This window comes from Gekko japonicus, unplaced genomic scaffold (genome assembly GCF_001447785.1).
Source record: "Gekko japonicus isolate JY-2015 unplaced genomic scaffold, Gekko_japonicus_V1.1 scaffold1837, whole genome shotgun sequence".
Lineage (NCBI taxonomy): Eukaryota > Metazoa > Chordata > Lepidosauria > Squamata > Gekkonidae > Gekko > Gekko japonicus.
In genome coordinates this window covers 106,126-126,955 of record NW_015170941.1, presented here as the reverse complement: position 1 = coordinate 126,955, position 20,830 = coordinate 106,126, and the positions used below count along the sequence as shown (strand labels likewise).

Below are 20,830 nucleotides of genomic sequence, written 5' to 3'. Positions count from 1 at the left end.
TTCTTTCAACTTCATATCCATAAGTAGCAGATATTTTGCATTTCAGGGTGAAAATACCACCTCTTCCCTTCTAACAATGAGCTCCAGCCCAGTCAGATCAGACTGCTTATTTGAAATCAGTGGTTATGTCATTTAAATGGAGATCGAATTTTTTTACCCAAGATACTTGCCTCATATATATGTATTTTTCCAAAATATTTTGAAAAGCAACAATTAAAATGTGCTGTAGGAAAATCATTTGAACTTTTTGCCAAATAATTTTCTGAGGCTCTTTATTAGCTGGCATATTGAAATTTTCAGTTGCACCATCTCAGTATACCAGCTTAAGTTCTGGCCAAACTGAAATTTAACATAAATACATAGGATCAAACTCCCCCCCCCACTTCAATGTATTAGATTTTAATTAAAAGTGAACTCAGTAATTCTATTTTGATGTCTGATTCTAATTAAAATAGTATCTGTTGATAGGGCTGCCAAATGACCCCGGGGCCCGCGGGAGTTGACGCAGCCACATTGCTGACGTTTGGGGTGTGGCTGAGCTCATCGGTGGGGAAACCATATGTTTCCCTCCCCCGACGAGCTCGGCCACGCCCCCAACGTCAGCAACGTCTGACGTCACTTCCGGTGATGTCGCGGCGGCGCGCGCGCACACACAGCCGGCTCCCGACCAGGACGGAGCCGCCCCCGCCAGTAAGCATAGTTTTAAAAACCTATGATTCTACATTGCTTATGAACCAAGCCTCAGAATACATATCACAAGTCTCAGCATCATAAACTCCTATGTATTAAAAGTCAATAAATAAGTGCTGACAATGATGAAGACTAAATATTTTCCAGACATTTTATTTCACTGATTGTTGCTTATTAGCTTCCAGTCTTAAAAAGTATCAGGCATTTAGTATTTTGTTTCTTTGTATAAAGAAGTTTGTTCATAAATACTTCTCCAAAATCATTTATAAATTTTCCTGCAATTTGTCCTTCTAAAGATATGGCAGATCTCCGCTGCCCAGCACCCTGCTGTTAGTACACCGTACATTTCTCAGCACTACTCAGAATAGCTGCCTTTCTGCTTCCATGCTTCTTATACATTTTCCACAGATCCAACTGAATGCTGCAGCTTTTCCAGTTTCAGCGTGATAGGACTATGACATCACAGCCTGCTTCATGTTTTGTGATGTTACAGTCATGGAGAAAGAAGTCTCTGCCTTCCCATAGGTACACAAATCATCATGGGTCAGCAGCTAGGATCATATACAGTGGTAGATTCAAACAATCACAGTCTCCTATGGAGTAATGGATTTTTGGTATCAGAGAGTGACAACGTTCATGTGGACATTAGGGCTGCAAAATAGCCCAATACATATTCAGTGACAGCTCCTCGTTGCTGGGAGAATGGCAGCCTTTTCACTCTTTGGGTAGCAGTGTGGAAGTGATTGCACATTGGGCCCTTTCAGAAGAGGATGCTCCAGATGTAGTTAGTTCATCATGAGGGGTGGGTGAGAGTTCAAAATGTCAGAGTAAGCTAACATGTAAATCTAGAAATGTGATTATGCAAAGTGAAGATGTGAAGTTACTAGGTAGTTTTACATTTAACATTTATTTCCTATGTTTTTCTTGACCATAGTATGCCTTTAAAAGAAATATTAAAAATTCAAGATGTAATTTCTTAATAAAGCTTTGCTTTAAAATCCTTCTCCAATATCTTTATAGTACACTTTCCAAACAGCAATTATAAAACAGTTGGCAATACCTACTGGCCTTCTTAATGGCTGGCAACTACTGTGAGTGGGATCAGCTTTGCCTCAAGACCTTCATTCTGGCAGCTATTAAAAAGAGGTAACAGCTGGCAGAATTATCACTGGTGCTAACAATCTCCTTTTAAAAATAAACATTCCATTGTCAAAAGCTTACACATGGTGCATAACTTTACTTATGTTTTCTTCTACATAAATATTAGGTATGAAAGGCATTCGCTGTTGCACTAAATTTATATATGCAGTTATTCAGTCTCTGGAACAGAAAGACGTGCATCTTTGGGGTTATCAAATCTATTATTTGTTGTGAGATGTACAATCATGTGGATTCCATAAGTGAGGATCAATAACAAAACTAATGAGGACACAAGAGCCATCCAAATGGCAGGGGTGAAAAAGGATGTACAGTCACTTGCGTATGAAAAGGTGATGTTTTGAACACTGAAAGCTTGAATCTGCAAAAGAGAAGACACAGGAGTGAATGTGTACTTCATATTCTACTTCCACATGCTGTTAGTTCATCAACCCCACATTCTAGTTGTTATTGTAACCATGGGAAAGGTTTAAGTTAAACGTCAGAAATTGAGGGGTATTTTAAGGAAACCTAAAAGGCAGCACCTCTTAGGTTTTTCGATAACAATTAGGACTTTAACCTATCTCCTGTTGGGGTTACAGTGTAACCTTCATGCACTTAAGAATTGCATTATGCTAATTCAGAGCACTCTCCAAGTTTTTATATAAAGTCTTTCTGAGACCTTCTAGTTGAGCTCTTAAACTTGGAAATTTGTGTCTTACAAAGGCTGAATTCTACCATTAAGCTTCTGAAGCAGGAAAAGGGAGCTTTCATTGTATCACCTGGAACTGTTATGACTAGTATGGAAATAAAGTTCTTGAGATAGAACTGATTAGTTGATACAGTAGACTTCTTAATGGAAGAGTTCTCTCTCAATTCATGTATGCCATTTAGATTCATCAAGGGCATCTACAATGTCCTTCCGAGAAGTTCGCCTTAGAAAATGTCTAAAACCACAAAATGCAATCTGGTGCTGATATTGATGTTCTTACACTGAACATGTACACAGACACTACATTCCAATGAATTACATCCAAAGTATTAATTGACACCAAAGTTAATGTGAAAAACTAATGCAGCTTATGTAAATTATTCAGCTTTACAGTTAGGATTGCCAATTCTGATACCTGGGAGGGGCTTTGGGGTAAAACCCAGAGAGGTCAAAGGTAAGGTAAAGGGTCAGAACCCACTATGGTCCAGAAGTAAAAGGGCAGAGCTTGTTGATTAATGGATGACGTACACTAGCAAAAGGATGGAGCCTACCAAAAATGTTCGAGGGATTTAAGATGCTAAATTATTGTACATATTGCCACTAGGCCATACATCCATATGTGATAACAAGACAACACTTTACACATTTTACGGGCGTGGAACACTGAGAGTTTCTAGTCTGAAGGGCAATCAGTGACCCATGGCAAATAAGCCATTAGCTATGCAAAGCAAATCAGTCTGGGAAACAAGGAAGCTTAAAACCTATAGTTCAAGTGAACAAGAACTCAGAGAGTAGATTAGTCTAGAAAGTGATGTGACATGTTTTCCCAATATGCAACCATCAAGCATGTAGAAAATATTGCTTAGTTACCTTTGACACATGGAGAGGAATACAGTGTTCCACAGACAAGAATGTCTTATAGACATACACATAGATCCTGCCTTCTCCCTCAGCTGCTGCTGTACTGGGTAATGGTTGCCAGTGAGCTGGCTCTGGTATCAACCAACCTGGGAAGCAGGACCAGCTGCACCAGCAGTTTCTCCTCCCCACGGCTCTCTTGCATTCCAATTACTGTCACCACCAGCCACCTCTGCCACTGCTAGGGACACTGAGAGAGTGAGTGAGGCACCCAACCAGGCTCTTGTCTCCACACATGGTACAGAAGGAGAGAGTCCAGAACAAGCCTGGGGCCTGGGAGCAATGAGGCTTTTTCTGACTGCCAGGGCCACTGACACCTTCTTCTAGGCCTTTCCTGTCTGCTTCAGTACTTGTTCTGCATACGCATGACGCAAGCAGAAATTCAGACACCACACTCAAATTTAAAAGCCTCCACTAAATTTTAAAAAATTAATGCTAAATAATGTTTAAATCTTTAAAAATAGCTGGAAAACCGGCTGGGGACAGGGAAATCAGCTCTAATCTCCCTGACTTAGCAACCACCAATGGTTTTCTGGCCATTCAGTATCCTTAGTTCCTGCATGTTTCTACATTTAGCCAGGATTATAAAAAATTGGGTTGGAGGGAAGGAGTCTATCTTCTTCGTGGTCTCTGTGCATCACACCTCTGGGATATAGTGCGCCTGCGCCGACCTCAATCAGTTCCTCTTGAAAGCGAAAGGGATTTTCGCCCCCGCTCCCCGTCACGTGCCAGCCCCACTGCACATGACTAAGGGAGGGGCATGACAATCCCGCCAGTTCTCTTCTGACCTCCGCACTGGTAGGCTCTTCTCCGCTTCGGTCAGTAAAAAAATTGGGCTCTAGGTCTGTTCCTCGTTTTTTCTTTTTGTTTATTTTGTTAACTGAAAGGACTTTGTTTCTACGGATTTATTTCCTTGGTCTCTGTAGTGTGTTCCCCCCCCCTTCCCGGCCTATGGCCAAGAGGTGGGGTTTTCTTTACTGTCTTTGTGCGGCAGTAAAGATCCCCCCCCCATGCACACTCACTTTGGTTTTTTTTTGTGCCTCAGGGAATTGCACCGAGTGGACTCTTCTGCTCCTTGCACGGAGTTCTCTAGCAGACGAGGAAGAACAGAGCTGCCAGACTTCACGTCGCGTTTCGGAGTTTGCGCTTTCACCAATGTTGTCAGGACACTTCAGGACATGCGTCAATGTCGACTGCCACCTCAGCATCAACGGGTTCCCGATACCAACGCATATAGATGTCGACCGCCCGATGCTTACGCTCAGCCCAGACATCTTCGTCCGATGCCTATATTCCCTCCATAATGCAGAGAAGGCAAGGACACTCAACCAGTCAAGCTAAAAAAGCATAAGACAACTCCCCCTGTGAAAACTCCGCTGACCCCTCGGAGGGCCACGGCACTGAATCCTATGGGGGCTGCTTCACTTCACTCTCTGTGCCAAGAGCAGCCACAAGGTGCACTTTGGTCACCTTCGCTGTGTCCTATCCAGCTCACTGACAGAGCAGGATATGGACTTCTCATGGATCTCCCGGTCCTCCAGTGTCAAACTGGCACTCCGACTGTGGAGCCGGAGCTTTTGGTCCATCCATCACTGCCCTGAGCTGACGATCGAGAATGGCCATCGGTGCCGATACACTGCCACCACCGCCCCCCTGGGAAGGGGCTGTGGTGATACTGGTATCGGGCCTATCCCACCTTAACCCTATTCTGTCGTAGCACCTCTTCCTTCAAGGGTAGATGCAGTTTTTTGTTTGTGAGACTTTTCAGCATCGAGACCTCAATCAACATGGCAGTTATCAGTCTGCTCTCTGGGAGCAGATGTCTGAATTTCTTGCTACCCTCCCTGAGGCCTCTAACCGTCTGGCTCGCAGGTTTCAAAAAAGGGAATGCTTCTGACTAAGCATCAGCTTAATGCGGCTCAGCACACGTTGGATGCGTCCACCAAAACACTACTTCCACAACCATCCTCTGACCCCTGACCTGGACAGCCCAGGCTAGCCTGATCTTGTTAGATCTTGGAAGCTAAGCGGGATTGGCCCTGGTTAGTATTTGGATGGGAAACTACCATTGCATGCCAGGGTCGCTACACAGAGGCAGGCAATGACCAACCACATCATGCCTGGTTGCATTTTACTGCCCTTCCGCAGAACCTTCCATTCGAAGGTGAGAGCCTTTTCAGCACCACGACTGATACAATCCTGCAAAATCTTGACAAAAATACAGGTGTCGGGCAATTTAGAAGTCATGTCATCTCTGAAAATACAGTGGCATTGCTCATCCACTGTGCCTTCCTGCCCTTATGGGCACACATCAAATTTGTCCTCTGTCTCTCAGCTTGTAGCTGAGACTTCTACAGCTTCCAAGCAGAGCCTTTGACTCCTGTATCCCTTAGAATTTGTCCAGGCACCTCTGGCCCCAACTTCATAATTAATCCACCATCCACTACGCTCCTGGAAGGAATTCAGAACCTTCTCCAAAGGATGCTACAGAACCAGCTCTGACGGCTCAACGTCAGCACAGGTTCTACTCCTGTTCTTTACGGTCCCCATAATAGGACAGAGGATCCCATCTTGTTATGGATCTCTGAAGACTCGACCAGTTTATCTCCTATTGGGAATTCTGTACAGCAACATTATTACATCTCCTTCCCTTCTCTGCAAAGGTGTTGGATGGTGACCCTGGACTTGCCAGACGCATATTCTCATATGAAGATTTGGACCCATCTCACAGGTAGTTTTGCATCTTGCAGTCGCGGAGGGCTTTTTTCTGTACAAAGCCCTCCCTTTTGGGCTCTCGACAGTGCCTAGAGACATAATTACAGACATAATGCTTGTCATCGTGGCGTACCTCCTCCTTCAGAGTGTACAGATCTTTCTGTTCTGAGACAATTGGTTGTTGGTAGCAAGCTCCAAAGAAGCCCTGTTCAACCATGTCAATTCAGTGCCAATTACCCTTGATGCATTGGGCCTGAGGGTGAACCTAAAAAAGGTCAATGCTCCTCCTGTCATTGAGATTCCAGTTTATCAGAGCAATTTTGGATTCATCTGTCTGTCGAACCTTTCTCCCTCCAATGAGGGGGGGCATTATCACTGTCATCCACCTGATAGAACACAGGGAGATGCGTTAGCACAGCAAATCCAGCAGCTCTTGGGTCTGATGGCTCCTGCCACAGCAGTACTTGTCTTCACTAGACTACAGATGAGGCCACTTCAGCTGTGGTTCCTCAAACGTTTCCATTTCGATATGGCAGCCCCAATCTCAATGGTTCATGCTACCTGTGCACGGGCTGATTTCCCTATGGGAAACTCCAGCCCCAGCCCTGAACTGACCTTACCACGGATACATCCCTGTGTGGATGGGGGAGTTCAAACCCAAGGTTTGTGTGTGGGTGCCAAATGGGAACCTCATGTGGCCTACAATCACCTCAGTTTCTTGGATCTGCTCGCTGTCCAGTATAAACTAGGTCTTTTCGCCACCTCGTGGCCCACCGTACGGTAGCAAGCCTGGCAGACAACACCACCGCACTGTGTTGCCTGAACAGTCAAAGTGGAACAGTGTTCAGGGGATTCTGTCCACTGGCCTAGGAGATTTGGACCGAGTGCCAATCCCGGGACATGTTCCTCACTGTTGCTCACCTGCTAGGATTGCTCTAGGTGTAGGCAGATGTCCTGAGCAGGGGAAGTGCATCCCTCCATGAGTGGGAGCTTGATTGGGCTTACCTACGACTGGTTTGCCACAGGTGGGATCACCCAGAAATCGATGTGTTCGCTACGCATCAGAATGCCCTGTGTTGTCTGTCTGTTCCAGGGCAGGACAGGACCCAATGTCTCTGGGGGACGGCCTTCTGTTCCCATGGTCTCATTAGCACGTTTACCTGTTCCCACTGATCCTTCTACTTGCCCAAGTGCTCAGCACGATCATGAAGGAGCAACCTCAACACATCCTCGTGGCACCATGGTGACCATGTCAGCACTGGTTCCCTACTCTACTCCGTATGTCCCGGGGCACATACCTACCTTTCCCCCCGGGCACCAGATCTCCTGGCTCAGGAGGGCAGAGTGCTTCGCACTGTACCACACCTTGAGCTCATAGCATGGAGGATTACCTAGCACTGCATTAGCAGGATTGACCTAGTCCTGTCGAACCGTTGGCAGCCAGCTACACGCGCTGCCTTTGAACGGAAGTGGAAGAAGCTTTCACTTTGCCTTGAGTCATTGGGTTTTTCACCACACCCTTCAGGCTTGAACGTACTCTTCGGATTAGTGTTGACCCACCTGGAGTTGGGTCTTAGTTGTTTTTCTTTAAGAACCTTTTTGGCCACCACCTACACCAATCATCCTGTGGTGGACAGTTATTCAATTTTTTCTCACTCGCAAACAAGGCAGTTCTAACAGGTTTCACTTGGCTCTTTCCTCTGGCTAGTGGGCCGACTCCCTTCTGGGACTTACATCTAGTGCTGTCCAGACTAACACACAACCGTTTGAGCCCATGGGTGAGTCTAGTCTGCAACTTCTCTCGTGGAAGACTGCCTTTCCTTGTAGCCATTATTTCAGCATGATGAGTGAGAGTATTGTATGCACTCCGTTGTGACTCTCCGTACTGGTTTTTCTACTTGATGGTGTCACCTTGGGCTCAGATGTCTCTTCCTGCCCAAGGTTGTTCCGAGTTCTATTTGTGAGCTTGCATTGCTCTTCCAATATTTTCCCATCCCCTACGAGTGATGATGAATGCCGGCTTCATGCTCTGAATGTTTAGAGAGCTACACTCTTCTACCCCGATGGAACAAGGTCATTCCTTTAGTCACCGGCCTTGTTCGTCTTTTATAGCACACCTGTGAGAGGAAGAGGTTTCTTCACAACGTCTATCCAGGTGAATTGTGGAACCATCTACTGTGTTACTTTCTGGCCAAACGGCTACTCCTGGGCCCACTCCGAGCACTTGCCACCGGCCAGTGGGCTTGTTACAGCCTCCCTGGGAGGTCCGCCACTCACTGACATCTGTCAAGTAGCAGCATGGGTCACCCACCCACCCCCCACACGCTCGTGAAGCTTTATGCTCTGGGTGGGCGTCTTCATCGACACTCCGTGATGGGATGGGCAGGGTTGCAGGTGGTGCAAGTCTAGGACCTTCAGCTCCCTCCTCCAGTGGGCTTGTTTACTGCTTGCTAATCTCCCAGAGGTGTGATGCACAGAGACTACAAAGAAGATAAACAGGTTGCTTACCTGTAACCAATGATCTTCAAGTGGTCATCTGTGCATTCACACCACCCATCCTCCTTCCCCTCTGCTTTTGGTCCTCTCCTCTTGTCTTACTCTGAGACTGACTGTAGCGGTCAGAAGGAACTGGCGGGATTGTCATGCCCCTCCCTTAGTCATGTGCAGTGGGGCCGGCCCGTGACGAGGGGGCGGGCATGAAAATCCCTTTCGCTTTCAAGAGGAACCGATAGAGGTCGGCGCAGGCACACTATATCCCAGAGGTGTGAAAGCACAGATGACCACTCGAAGATCATCAGTTACAGGTAAGCAACCTGTTTTTCCTTTGTGGTCACATTGGCTGGGGCATTTCATAGCTTCTCTTCAGGCATCAGGCCAGAGTTGCAAAGTGAGTCACGCACTATGATCTGAACAGCTGACTGAGGAAAGATGATGATGCATAATGCCATTTTGGGTTCCCACTGAGTATCAAGTGCCTATAAAATAATACATTATTCTGTGCTTGGTCTTACTAAAGCATTCTGTGTGAAGAGGACAAAACAGGCTGAAGGACTGAGGGGAATGAAGGCATGAAAAGTTTCAGTTTCAGGGTGCAACACAATTGCTCTTTCAATCTTTTTTTCTGTCCCTCCCCCCATAAAAATAACACCCAGAATGGAGGTTTAATTGTCTTTAAATGTCCTGTCTAGTTTGACATTGTAATTTTCCATTTTACTATAACCTTTCAGATGTTTTGCCATTGCTGTGGTGGAGGTTGTTGAACTCCAGCAGTGAAATAAAAATGCAATTCCCTGCAGTTTTTCGATGATGAGGGTTATAAATACATATAAAACAGTATCCTTTCTTTGTCTCTGTCTCTCTCACACACAAGATTTTTCAAGGTCCTTCGACAAAAGATTCTAGCTCTCCTGTTTAGCCTGTATCTGATTTGTTGCATTTTGAAAAGTTAACTGAGTTTAAAAAAAAACAACCACACACACACCAAACCCATACATTTTGTATCCTGAGTGGGTTCTTCCGATTGTTTGACCCTATATAGATATGATGTGAAAGACATTTTGCAGATAGTCGGATATACCGAAGAGACAATTCAGTTAACAACAGCATTCTTAACATCCCTAGGATATGAAAAAGTAACATGACAGGGTAATGCTTTTCTCCTTCTTGAGAGAGGTAGTGGAGAGAGGTAGAAGGTAGATCTTAAATTTTGGTTTTTATGAATTTTATTTTATGCACTATATGTATATTGTAAGCCACCTTGAGCTCCATGAAAAAGTAAGGGGGCAAATAAATGTTTTAACTAAATAAATAAAACAATTGTATTAATATATATTCTATCATAGCAACCTTAAAGACTAATACATTTCATCATTTTCTGTTGCTAGGTGTGCATGCATATATATGTATTCACACATAGACACAAGCAGGAACTCAACAATTAACTGGGGAGGGAAAATTCCTCTCCCTGCCTGCTGCTCCCTCTCAAACTCAGTTTGCTCTGAGCATATGCAGACTGCATTCTCTACAAACCTGGGAGTTCTTCTGGGTTTGCAAAGACTCAGCTGAAGCTGTGGCTGGCCTGGTGGTATGGATTTTAAAAATTCACCTGTGGACCAACCCTTGTATATTTATTATATATTTGCACAAAAACACACACAGAATACAAAAAGGCTTTTCACCAAACATAGTTTGTAAGCTCCTTTCAACGTGGTGATTAAATTATTTTTTTAAGTATAAAAATTAAAAAAGCATAGAACATTAAAGCTCCTGCATTCCATGTAAATTGTAAAGTTTCATGTATCTGGTTTACATGTTTATTTCTCATTTCTTTAAAATATTTATACCCAGCAACCCTTGGCATAAATATTCCTGGTACAGCTTCCAACAATCACAGGAAACAAAGTCACAGGTCGATTCGGGGGGGATCGCAGTTCCCCCGGGTGAGGTGCGGGGGGGGGAGCAGGGCACACAACAAAGCCCCGCCCCCTGCTTCCGGCCACCCTGCTTCCGGCCCTCATTCAGCCTGGAGGAGGCAGGAAAATAGGGAGGGTAAGTTGCTTCCTCCCCGCCTCTCCCCACCCCTGACTGCCTGGGGCCATGGAGGGCCTTGGTGGGGCTTCCTCACACTCCCGCCGGCCTTGCAGGTCCACCGCCGGGCCCCTGATGTCAGGGGGTGTGGCATATGCTAATGAGTTATGCTAATGCGTTCCCCTAGCTCTTTTTCTACGAAACGACCCCTGAACAAAGTAATCAAAACATACCATTAAGAAGCCATCAACATAACCAGTAATAAAAATCAACAATAAAATCAATCATATTTTATCATCAAATCAGCAGGGAAAAGATACGAATAGTCAAACAAGCATGAACATGAGGAGAGAAAACCAAGTAACTCCAGGCACCGTATTTTTGGCCTGCTTTCAAGCCTCAGTCCCTTTCTCTGCTGGTCTGCATTAATACAGAAGCTGAGGAGAGCTCAGGATCAAGATCAATGGCTCATTCTGCATCTAGCATTTACTCTGTTGTTTTACCAAACCCACACTGGAACAGAAAAAGATGTGACTCAAAACAGCATTCAAATACCCCAGGCCAATGCCACACTGACTGCAGAGTCACCCAAGAACAGCCATAAAATGACCATAAATCTATGCAGACAGTACCATAAACCCGAGAGATAAAAGGAAGTGAAATTGGCATGCAGTGTGGAGGCTACCATAAAACCCGACACAAAGAAAGTGAAAGTGTCATGCAATGTAGAGGGGACTTTCTGTTCCAACGTGGGTTTGCTAAAACAGCAGAGTGAATGCTAGATGCAGAATGGGCCCATTAGTTCCTACCTGCCAGCCAATCCTCTTCTTTTCTCAGACATTGCAATCTGAGCACAAATGGATGATCCAGGAGAGGGAAAGAAAGGAGACAGGCAGCAACAGAGCATTGGGGCCAGTGTCTGGAGCTGTCTAGGTAACTTGGAGTCTCTTTTGGAGGAAGATGTTTAAAGAGGTCAGTGTATGCACGGAGGACATACTAAGGGATTGAACATGAAGCCTTTCATAGGAACGAGATATGCTCTACCATTTAACTATCAAACTGGCTTTGCAACAGCAGCCCAATTAAAGTGGTGAAGCCATTTTAACAGATAAGGAGGTATTCTTTTCAGGGGATGATTTTATGGCGTCTCCTTTTTCTTTGTGCTTTGGCATCCTTGCCATTCTGCACTTGGCCCCTGCTCCCTCTACTCCTTGACTTCCCGTTACCAAATAACTCAGTGGGGGAGTGGAATGGGGGCTGTTATTGCAGTGAATAGCTCTCTTTTCACTTTTCCTTAGGGATGAAAGAAAGGCAAAGGTGATATTGTACAGATGCCTTTCAGAAACTCTTACTATCAGTAATAGCTTTTAGAATTGCCTCCAAAATGGGCAATGTGTACTCACTTGGAACTCAGAAATGACAACTTCCCAGTTTTGCGCTTCATCATTCGATGGAATTAGACGTGCGCCATACTGTCTTCTTGTTCCCACCAGCTGGCAATGAAATGAGTACTCCACAGGACTAGAGATGATGGAGACACTAAATGTAGCAGTCCTGTTGTCTTGTACAATCTCAACAGAATCTAAAGTGGACCAGTTTCGAGCAGAGCCTACATAGAACCTGTTGGTCATCACAAAGCTAGAGAGAAAAGAATCACAGAACACAGTGATTAAAATTATAGAGGAAAAGCATAAAGGTAACTGGCGGTAGATATATGGATTCCTTTAGATATCTGCTTAAAGCTGTAAATATGCCCTTCAGCTTGGGAGTGCTAGAGAGACTCCCAAAGATGGTTTTTACATGCTGTAGTGCTGAAAGGTGCAAACATGGAACCTCTTTGCTTATTCCCCCTTTCCCCATACAATAGAGAGGCTAGAAAACTTTCTGAGTTTGAGCCTTCTGCTAAAGGCATAGGAAGAAGAAGGCACGTGGATTCTGTTTGCCTTGGGAATAAAAAAAAGGGGGGGATTCATGTGCAAAAAGATGGATTTATTTGTTGAAGAGGATAAATGTGTGCAAGAAAACATATGCCTGAAAATGAGTGTACCAGTGCTGAACAAAGCATAAGAGATGCAAATGCCTCTATCAGTATTTCTGAAATTACAAAGCTGTGTCCATTTTCTAGGCCTATAAGCATGCTGACCCCCTGTCTCTCAGGAGGGGTCATTTCAACCATTAATGGACCCCATAGGGGTACCCCAGGAGGCCATATATCAGGAATCTTGACATAAGTAGACACAAAGATGGAAGTGATGGCAGGGCGCTGCATGGCACTGTGCTGTGGGGAGGAAACAGCACCTGCGACCCCCCCCCCCCCGAAAGTAAAGGGGGGTGACCTGGCAGAGGGGAGGCGAGGGGGCAGGAAAGATGGAATGAGCTTGGTAAAAAACACAAAACACCCAGCAGTTGCCAGGCAGGGCATTCTGGGGACTGTCCCAAGAAATAGCAAGTGGTTCAGGGATGGGTGTGCTTCCAACCTCCTGCCGCCCCCCCCCCAAAAAAAAATACGATTGCAGGAAAATGTTCCCTGGCTGCTTTTAAATGCAGATGACTGGATTTTCAGCTAACTAGTTTTCTTTGTGACAATTTGTGTACCTCCTTAGAGGGGTGTGTGTGAGAATTCAGCTCCAGTTGTCTGCTTATTGCTCACAGTGGCTTGAGGATGGGGAGGAGCAATTAAATGACCTTAAAACCAAATCCAAATAACATGGTGGGACACCGTAGTGATCTTGGAGTCACCACTAAATGGCAATAAAATGATGCAGACAGCCAATGCTGAGATGAAACAGGAGGAGAGCGGATGCAGCATGAAATGCAGACAGAAAATTGTGAGACGATGTGAGATCGTTGGCACAGCAGCGGGAAAGACCAATGCAGTTTGGACCAGAGATTCCAAACTACATTGTTCTAGCCCTGATTAATCCCATCAATTCTTTATTCTCCACATTAGCAAGCTCTCTGGACACGTTTCTGGGTATAAGTAACCCAGCGTGACTCCATTACGCTGTAATGTGTTATCTTGGGTGCCTACTAACTTGTACCCGCAGTATACTGGGTCTTTCTTCTCCGCAAAGTGCTGGTCATTTTGCCATCTCTCCTTCTTCACGGACATCTCCAGGAAAGGTAGCTATCACCACAACCCCATCTATTATTCTGCTCCTCTCTTTATTTCCACAGAGCTTATATGTATGCATGTTCCATGCATGCGTTTTGCGTATTATATCCCCTTATCATCCTTTAATAAAACATTTTCTATTTAACCCTTGGACTGGTTATTAAGAGCTCTCTTAAAGTGAAAGATCCCGGTAGACATAGATGATCGTTGCCCCACCCCCAGCGTGCCTGGTATGGTCGCATCACTTCCTGATGACATGCACGTCGGGGTGGAGTTCCCCTTGGGGCCCGATCCAGTGATGGTGGGGAATGAGCCTCTGGGGAGGGGGTTTCCCCGCCCCCCGAGTGGACTTGGCAAGCCTAAAGAGACGTCATGCTGTTGGCAAGACAGCAATTTAAGGAAAAGCTTCTTTGACCTGGCCTGCTTTTCTCATTCAGTTATCAGTGGATTGGACCTCATGTTGGCAAAACCTGGGCTTTGTTATTAAAATTCTGTACCCAATGACTCATATAAAACTGTTTGTACTGCTATCACATTTTTACATATTCCAACACATATAATCATGATGACATACATACTTCAGTGTGGAGTGTGAGGTGCACTTTAAAATTCACAGTGTCCCAATCAAGAAAATATTGTGATACAAGAACCAAAAAGAGAAGGAAAACCTCAACTACTGAAGGATTAATGATTCTGCAGAGCATCTGGGGCTGGTCTTGGACCACTCGATAGGAAAGCTAGCTAGGAAGAGGGGATTTGTAATAATTGCATGACAATCTTTTTTCACAGCAATGCTTGCTTGTAGCTTGCTTGTAGCTTGCTTGCAGCCCACAATACATTTGCAAAGCGATCTCTATTGAACAACTGTTCCTGTCCTTGAGCAACAGGTTTTTATAAAATGTCCTAAATAATTATGATTTGTGTTGATCTGCTGGATGGTGTTCTAATGGAAACATTTTGTTGAGTTTTATGAGCCATACACTGCCCTGTTGACAGCACTCTGAACCATGGTGCAAGAAGACTTAAGCACAGGTGGCTGGGTGGGTGGGTGACGGGCAAAGAGGTCATCTGAGTGCTCTGTATTTCAGTGTGCTAACTTTGGGTTGGATCTCATGGAAGATTCCATGTGTGAAATAGTGAACGCTCTCAAATTGCACCTCGCTGCCTGCTTGCACTAAACGAAAGGGATTGTATCCCCAGTGTCTTTTCCACATGCACACGACATAGCACGAGGTAATTCTGATACAGTTTGAAAGCAAAATTAAATTAAATTGCATCAGCCATCTGTGGTATTTGTTGGGATATGGCAAGATCTGTATTTCAGTCATTAGAGGGTTAACATTTGTTGTAACTCTACCAGAGACCTGACCTGGAAGTACAACCTGGCTCAGAGCCAATCCTGTATGTTAATTAGTGTGTTTGAGACACTGACTGGATGGTTTTAATTGGAAGATACTAACTTAGACATCAAAGGGAATAGAAAAGAAAGAAAAGAAAGTGAAAACCTAGCAAAAGGCATGCTCGTATTAATATATCATAAGAGTTTTGCTCTGTAAAGAAAGGCATCCTTACATGGCAGCCTGGAGACAGTGAGTTCCAGTGCAAGAGATTTACAATATATACTTGGTATATGCACTCTGCTGTTAAATGAATCTTTAATTTTGTTTCTTGTCTAAATGAACTCTTGCTGCTTTTGAATTGGTTCTTTCTTTGAAAAGTCTCCAAAAGGAAAAAATGAAAAGAGACAATGCGATAAGAGAATTCATATGCCAACTAGATGGCCTTATTTTGTTGTGCTAATTTACATTCAGGAGGGAAGGGGGTATGGTATAGCCTGATCTCATCAGATGTTGGAAGCTAATCAGGGTCAGTGTTTGGAAAAGAGACCACCAAGGAAGACTCTGCAGTGAAAGGCAGTGGCAAACCCGCTCTGCTTCTCACTTGCCTTGAAAGCCTCTTGCTGGGGTTCCTGTAAGTTGGATGTGACTTGACAACACTTTACACACACACAAAATATACATTAATTCAATCTCCTCGTATGGTCAAAACAGTCCTAAAGAAGTCTGGTAGAATTATGTTGTGGAGCAGCTGAACCCCTGGGACATATCAGAAACAGCTATTTAAGGGACCCTCCTCCTTCAAGAAGCAACTTCCTATGCGGTAGGAAGGGTTCCAATTAGGCATGCAGAGAATGAGGTGGAAATGAGGAGCTAGAACCCTGACACAGCAGGGGCAGATTGTGACCAAACCAAGAACTTCATGTCAACAGGAAACTAGCACGGCAGGGAGGAAGGAGCTGTCTCCTCTCTGAGTTTGTCAGTGCTGGTATTCCATAAGGAACATGTAAAAATGTGATTCCCTACCTGTCGTTTGAAACAGTGTACCATGTTAGCATTCAGTCATCTTATTTGCACCTCATGTTTCTGCATCTGTGAACTAGACCTTGGAGAAAAACAAGCCTAAAGGCCCTTTCAAGCTCATGGAACAAATGCCAAGTTTATTTATTGAGGGGGGGGGGGAATATGCCAGCTCTTTTGAGACCCACTTGAGGTGACTCAGTGAGAACAATACAATGAAACTATGCAGCCACTAAAACAAACATTAAAGACAAACCAGAACATCATCATCATCTTCATTTGTAGCCTGCCTTTCTCACTGAGACTCAAGGCGAATTACAAAATATGATAAAAAGAACTCCAACAAACAAGCAAAGATCTCTGCTAAACAAAACAATGCAGTGGGGCTAAAGAATTGGAGAACAGTACAGGCAAACAAAAAAAATCTGTTTAAGGAAATAGAACAGTACAAGCAAACAAAAAAAAATCTGTTTAAGGAAACAGAACAGTCAGTGTCAGCAAAGAACTGCCTAAGGAAACAGAACTGTCTAAAGTTTGACATATAATATTGAAGAGCAGGTTACAAAGATAGAAGATGTTGAATTGCCATTAAAGGGGGGCAGGGGTCATATGTACAATAACATTGAAATGTGCTGTAATACTTACTATCCCTTATAGAAGCAACATCCAGAATTGATCCATTATTCTCTAGTTATGATCCTTTTATAAAAATGCCCTCCTGAACAAATCTGTTTTGCACATTCGACGAAATGATAGACGCGTGACAGCCTGCTCCATAACATGAGAGCCACCACAGAGAATGCACATAAACAGGCAGTTGCCAGTTTTAACTGTCTGTACTGCAGGGTGGCACCTGCAGAAGGCTTTGCTCAGATAAGCACAGTTGTTGTTGTGGTGGAACAGAGCAGGAGAGGTGGTCCTGCAGGTACATGGATCCCATGCCATAAAGGGTTTTGTTGGCGACAGCTAGAACTGAACCTGGCCATAGCTTGAACTGAGCCTGGCAACTGATCAGTAACCAATGGAGTAGCTGCAGAATGGGACTATCATGCACATTCTGCTTCGTACATGACAGTGGTTGGGTCATGGCATTCTGTACCAACTGGGGTTTCTGAATTATCTTTAAGAAAAGATCTATGTAGAGTGCCTTACAATAGTCTAGCCTCGAGGTAACCATAGCATGGATACATGTGGCCAGATTAGCTGAATCTGGGTAGGGGGCCATCTTCTGAGCTAAGTGAAGTTGGTAGAATGCCCTTTTGGCAGCTGCATTAGTTTGCTTCTCCAAGAGTAAAGCTGGATCCAGTATCACCCCTCTAGGCTTTTACCTGAGTCAGCAAGTGCCAGCTGGAGCCCATCAGACATAAAAACACACTCCCTAAAATGGTTCTTTGGCTCCTGGTTACTCCACTTCTTAAGAAAAGGCTGTAGAACAGCAGGCCAAACAGGACACTCCACGGACTATTGTAGGTCAGGAAAAAAACATGAGACAGGAGACTGAAGCCGCCTCTCCACATGCACCTTGTTCTGAATCTGGCACCCGCATTGTGGGAACTGAGGAGAAACTGCAGCTCACAACTGACTGGTAGGGTGTCCTGCACAGGGTGTGGACCCCAGACACAGTCTGTGTACTAAGTAATCTGTAGATCAACAATCCATTCATGAGTCATCTGGATTTAGAACTGATACTCCTGTTTCATAGCCACTCTTTTACAAACTATGCTTAAAGATATTATAGGTAATTTATAAAAGTACCTTATTTCCAGACTCTTGATCCCACTCACCGGGTTGGTGTATTGTAATGACAATCTAACAGTTGCAGAAGGGAGGAAATTGAGAAAAATTTACACCATTTTCAAATAAAAGCATTCTCATTTAATAGAACCAAATTTAATTATCTAAACGAGTAGGTAAATACAAAGAACAGACACAGTGAAATGACAGCAAATGAGCAAACACGATGAAACCATGTTTAAGAGAATACGATCATCTGCTTGGCAAACAAAAGGAAAAAAATATTTGTGGAGGAGACCTTGATTGACGAAGATGTTTATCATTCATTTTAGTTTTAATATTGGATTTCCTGAAAGGAGATCTTATCGCAGAAAGTACTGTAATAGTGATGGGAGTTTTGTAGTGGGGAAAAGACAACAGATTTAAGGAAAATGAGGGCATTTCAGGGGAGGCGATGGAAACAAGAAAAAAAAGACATGTGCATGCATAGAATTCATGTATAATTATTCTGAGAGAGGGAGGGAGGGAGGGAGGGAGGGAGAGGAAGGAAGGAAGGAAGGAAGGAAGGAAGGAAGGAAGGAAGGAAGGAAGGAAGGGAGGAGGAGACAGGATGGTACAATTCTGTACTTGCACTTCATACAAGGCTGTTTATAAATTGAACAGCTACAAGCTTTATGCTTTTATAATGGAAAACCTGAATTTGAATCAAGTTTATAAAATCATAAAAGATACTGGACTTGGGTCATAAGAGGCCTTTGGTTCGTCTGCAAGAGCTGTTCAGGGAGGTTTAAACATATGTATCTGATTTATATTGGGTTCAACTAACTCAGCTTTGTCTACTTGGACTGGTGGAAATTCTACAGAAGCTATGGAAGATCCCCTAATTGGTGATGCCAGGATTGCACCTGGAACCCTTTTGCATGCTTCACCACAAAGGTTTTATCTTTCCTCTAACTAACCTTCACACAATAGTAAATTGTGATGGCTGGCTATACTCAGTGTGGAACAGCACATTACATATAGTTCTGTGATACTTTAATGGGACTGTTATTTTGTAAAAAGCAGCTATTGCGGCTGCAATGTCAAGAGGTAAACTGGCATGAGAAAAGCATCATGTCTTATTCTTTTCCACTTGAGCTATTTCATTGCCAAAAATAACCCTCACAACCTGTTCTGACCTTGGATGGTGGACAAAATCTGGGTAATGCAGGCCCATAGCTAAAGTGGGGGCACCTGGGGCCCACCCCACGACTTCCTGCCGAGGCCCTCCGACTTCCTAGGCAGGCCAGACACCCCCCCCCCAACGCTCTGGGCTGCCTGGAGGACTCCCCGCTGCTGCTGCCCCTTTCCTTGTAGGCATCTCCTTACCTTCACCCACAGGGGCATGGCGGGCAGGCAGCTGGCAGCGGGGGGGGGGGAGAAGCATGCACGGCAGCAGCAGCTGCTTCCTAGGCCCGACAGCAGAGAGGAGGACGAGGCCCCTATGTGGGGGGGGGCGCATGGCAGGCAGGCAGCTGGCTGGGGGGGAGCCACCAAGGTAGCTGTAGGCTGGGGAAGGACTGCTGCTTCCCAGACCCAGTGGCGGAGAGAAGGAGGAGGCCCCCGGGCATGGGGCCATGGCAGACAAGCAGGCAGCTAGCTGGCCAGGGGAGAGACACTGAGGCGCTCTGTGTCATGCCCACTGTGCAGCTCAACCCCGTGGACCCTGACCCAGGGGATTCTGCACCCTCAACTTCCGAGGTTGAGTTCCCTGCACCCCTTGAATCGCGGGACCTAAGTCCTGAGGAGGATGAGCACCAGTCAACAGGAGAGTTTGCACCTGGAGCCGCACCGGCAGAGCCAAGCACAAGCACCACGCCTCCTGATTCCCCTCCACCGGTGGCTCATTTGCAAGAGCAGAGGTGACAGGACATGGCATCCGGGCGTAAGGAGGCGCACATGTGAGGTTGATGTACTCTAAGCCCAGAATACTGACCGGAGCCAGGACCCTGTTAGCAGCTGGTAATTGGCTAACAAGTGGAACAGGCTCTTTAGGCAGCTCTCTCAGACCCACAATTCGTACTGGCAACTAGTCTCTTGGACGACTCACTGCATCCCAGATCCTGCGTTCCTGTCTCCTGGTTTTCATACTGACTTCCCGGCTCCTGACTCTGGTTTGTGTGATGTCGTTTCCCTCCGGCTCCCCGACTACGGACAGCGTACCCTGACTTCTGACGAACGGCTTTCGGCTTCTGAACTCTTTGATACAACCTCCGGTAACCCTAGGCTACGTTTTGACTTGGTGTTTTGCACTTTGCTCACTTTACTCTGTCTTCTCTGGTACCTGGACCTCGGACTGTGTTTTGCACTTCTGTGCCCTGCCTGGCCCGCCAGCGCAATCATGACATTCTGTGGGCTAGGGAAGGACAAGGCATGCTGCATACACGGCAGCTGTTGCTGCTTCCCAGGCCTGGCCTAGTGCTGCTGCTGCTTGGGGAGGGGGCAGTAGCGATTCCACTGAGCCGATGATGGAGGAGGCTGAAGGAGAGGCAGCTGCAGCAGCAGGAGAGGGGAAAGTGTGGGCCTTGCGTGGGGCCTGGGTTTTTTCCCCATTAGGAATGGGGGGGTGCACAGGTGGGGCTGGAGGTCTCCGTGCTACCAGGCCGAGGTGAGGGTAGGGCTGGGGGCAGTGAGGGTGGCTGGTCATCTGAGAGAGAGGGGGTCGGGATAAAGAGAGGGGCCACTGGGGTTCCCTCACCTGCCCAGCCACTGCAGCAGAGAGATGTGGGGGGTACACCTCTACCCAGCTCTGGCAGGCAGCTGCAGGAGGCTCTAATCTTTCCCGGGGCTGCAGATGGAGCCCTGCGGCCCTGTGTCTCTAGCCTAGGCACCTTTTTGTTTTTATTTACACCGTGGCTGTTGGGAAACCCGGTCTGCATTAGAGGG

The 20,830-nt window shown here is 45.5% G+C and overlaps 1 protein-coding gene across 1 annotated transcript in view; it reads right to left on the bottom strand.

Annotated features, from left to right (window-relative positions):
• Window positions 1-1,791: 1,791 nt before the first annotated feature.
• LOC107116860 (V-type proton ATPase subunit S1-like) overlaps window positions 1,792-20,830 on the bottom strand; it is a 92,483-nt gene continuing 73,444 nt past the window's right edge. Inside the window, exons 8-10 of the mRNA XM_015418877.1 lie at window positions 17,927-17,980; window positions 12,103-12,337; window positions 1,792-2,209 (exon numbers count right to left, since the gene is read on the bottom strand). Coding sequence (XP_015274363.1) covers window positions 2,000-2,209; window positions 12,103-12,337; window positions 17,927-17,980 — 499 coding nt within the window. The 3' untranslated portion in view covers window positions 1,792-1,999. The remainder of the gene's footprint in view (window positions 2,210-12,102; window positions 12,338-17,926; window positions 17,981-20,830) is intronic.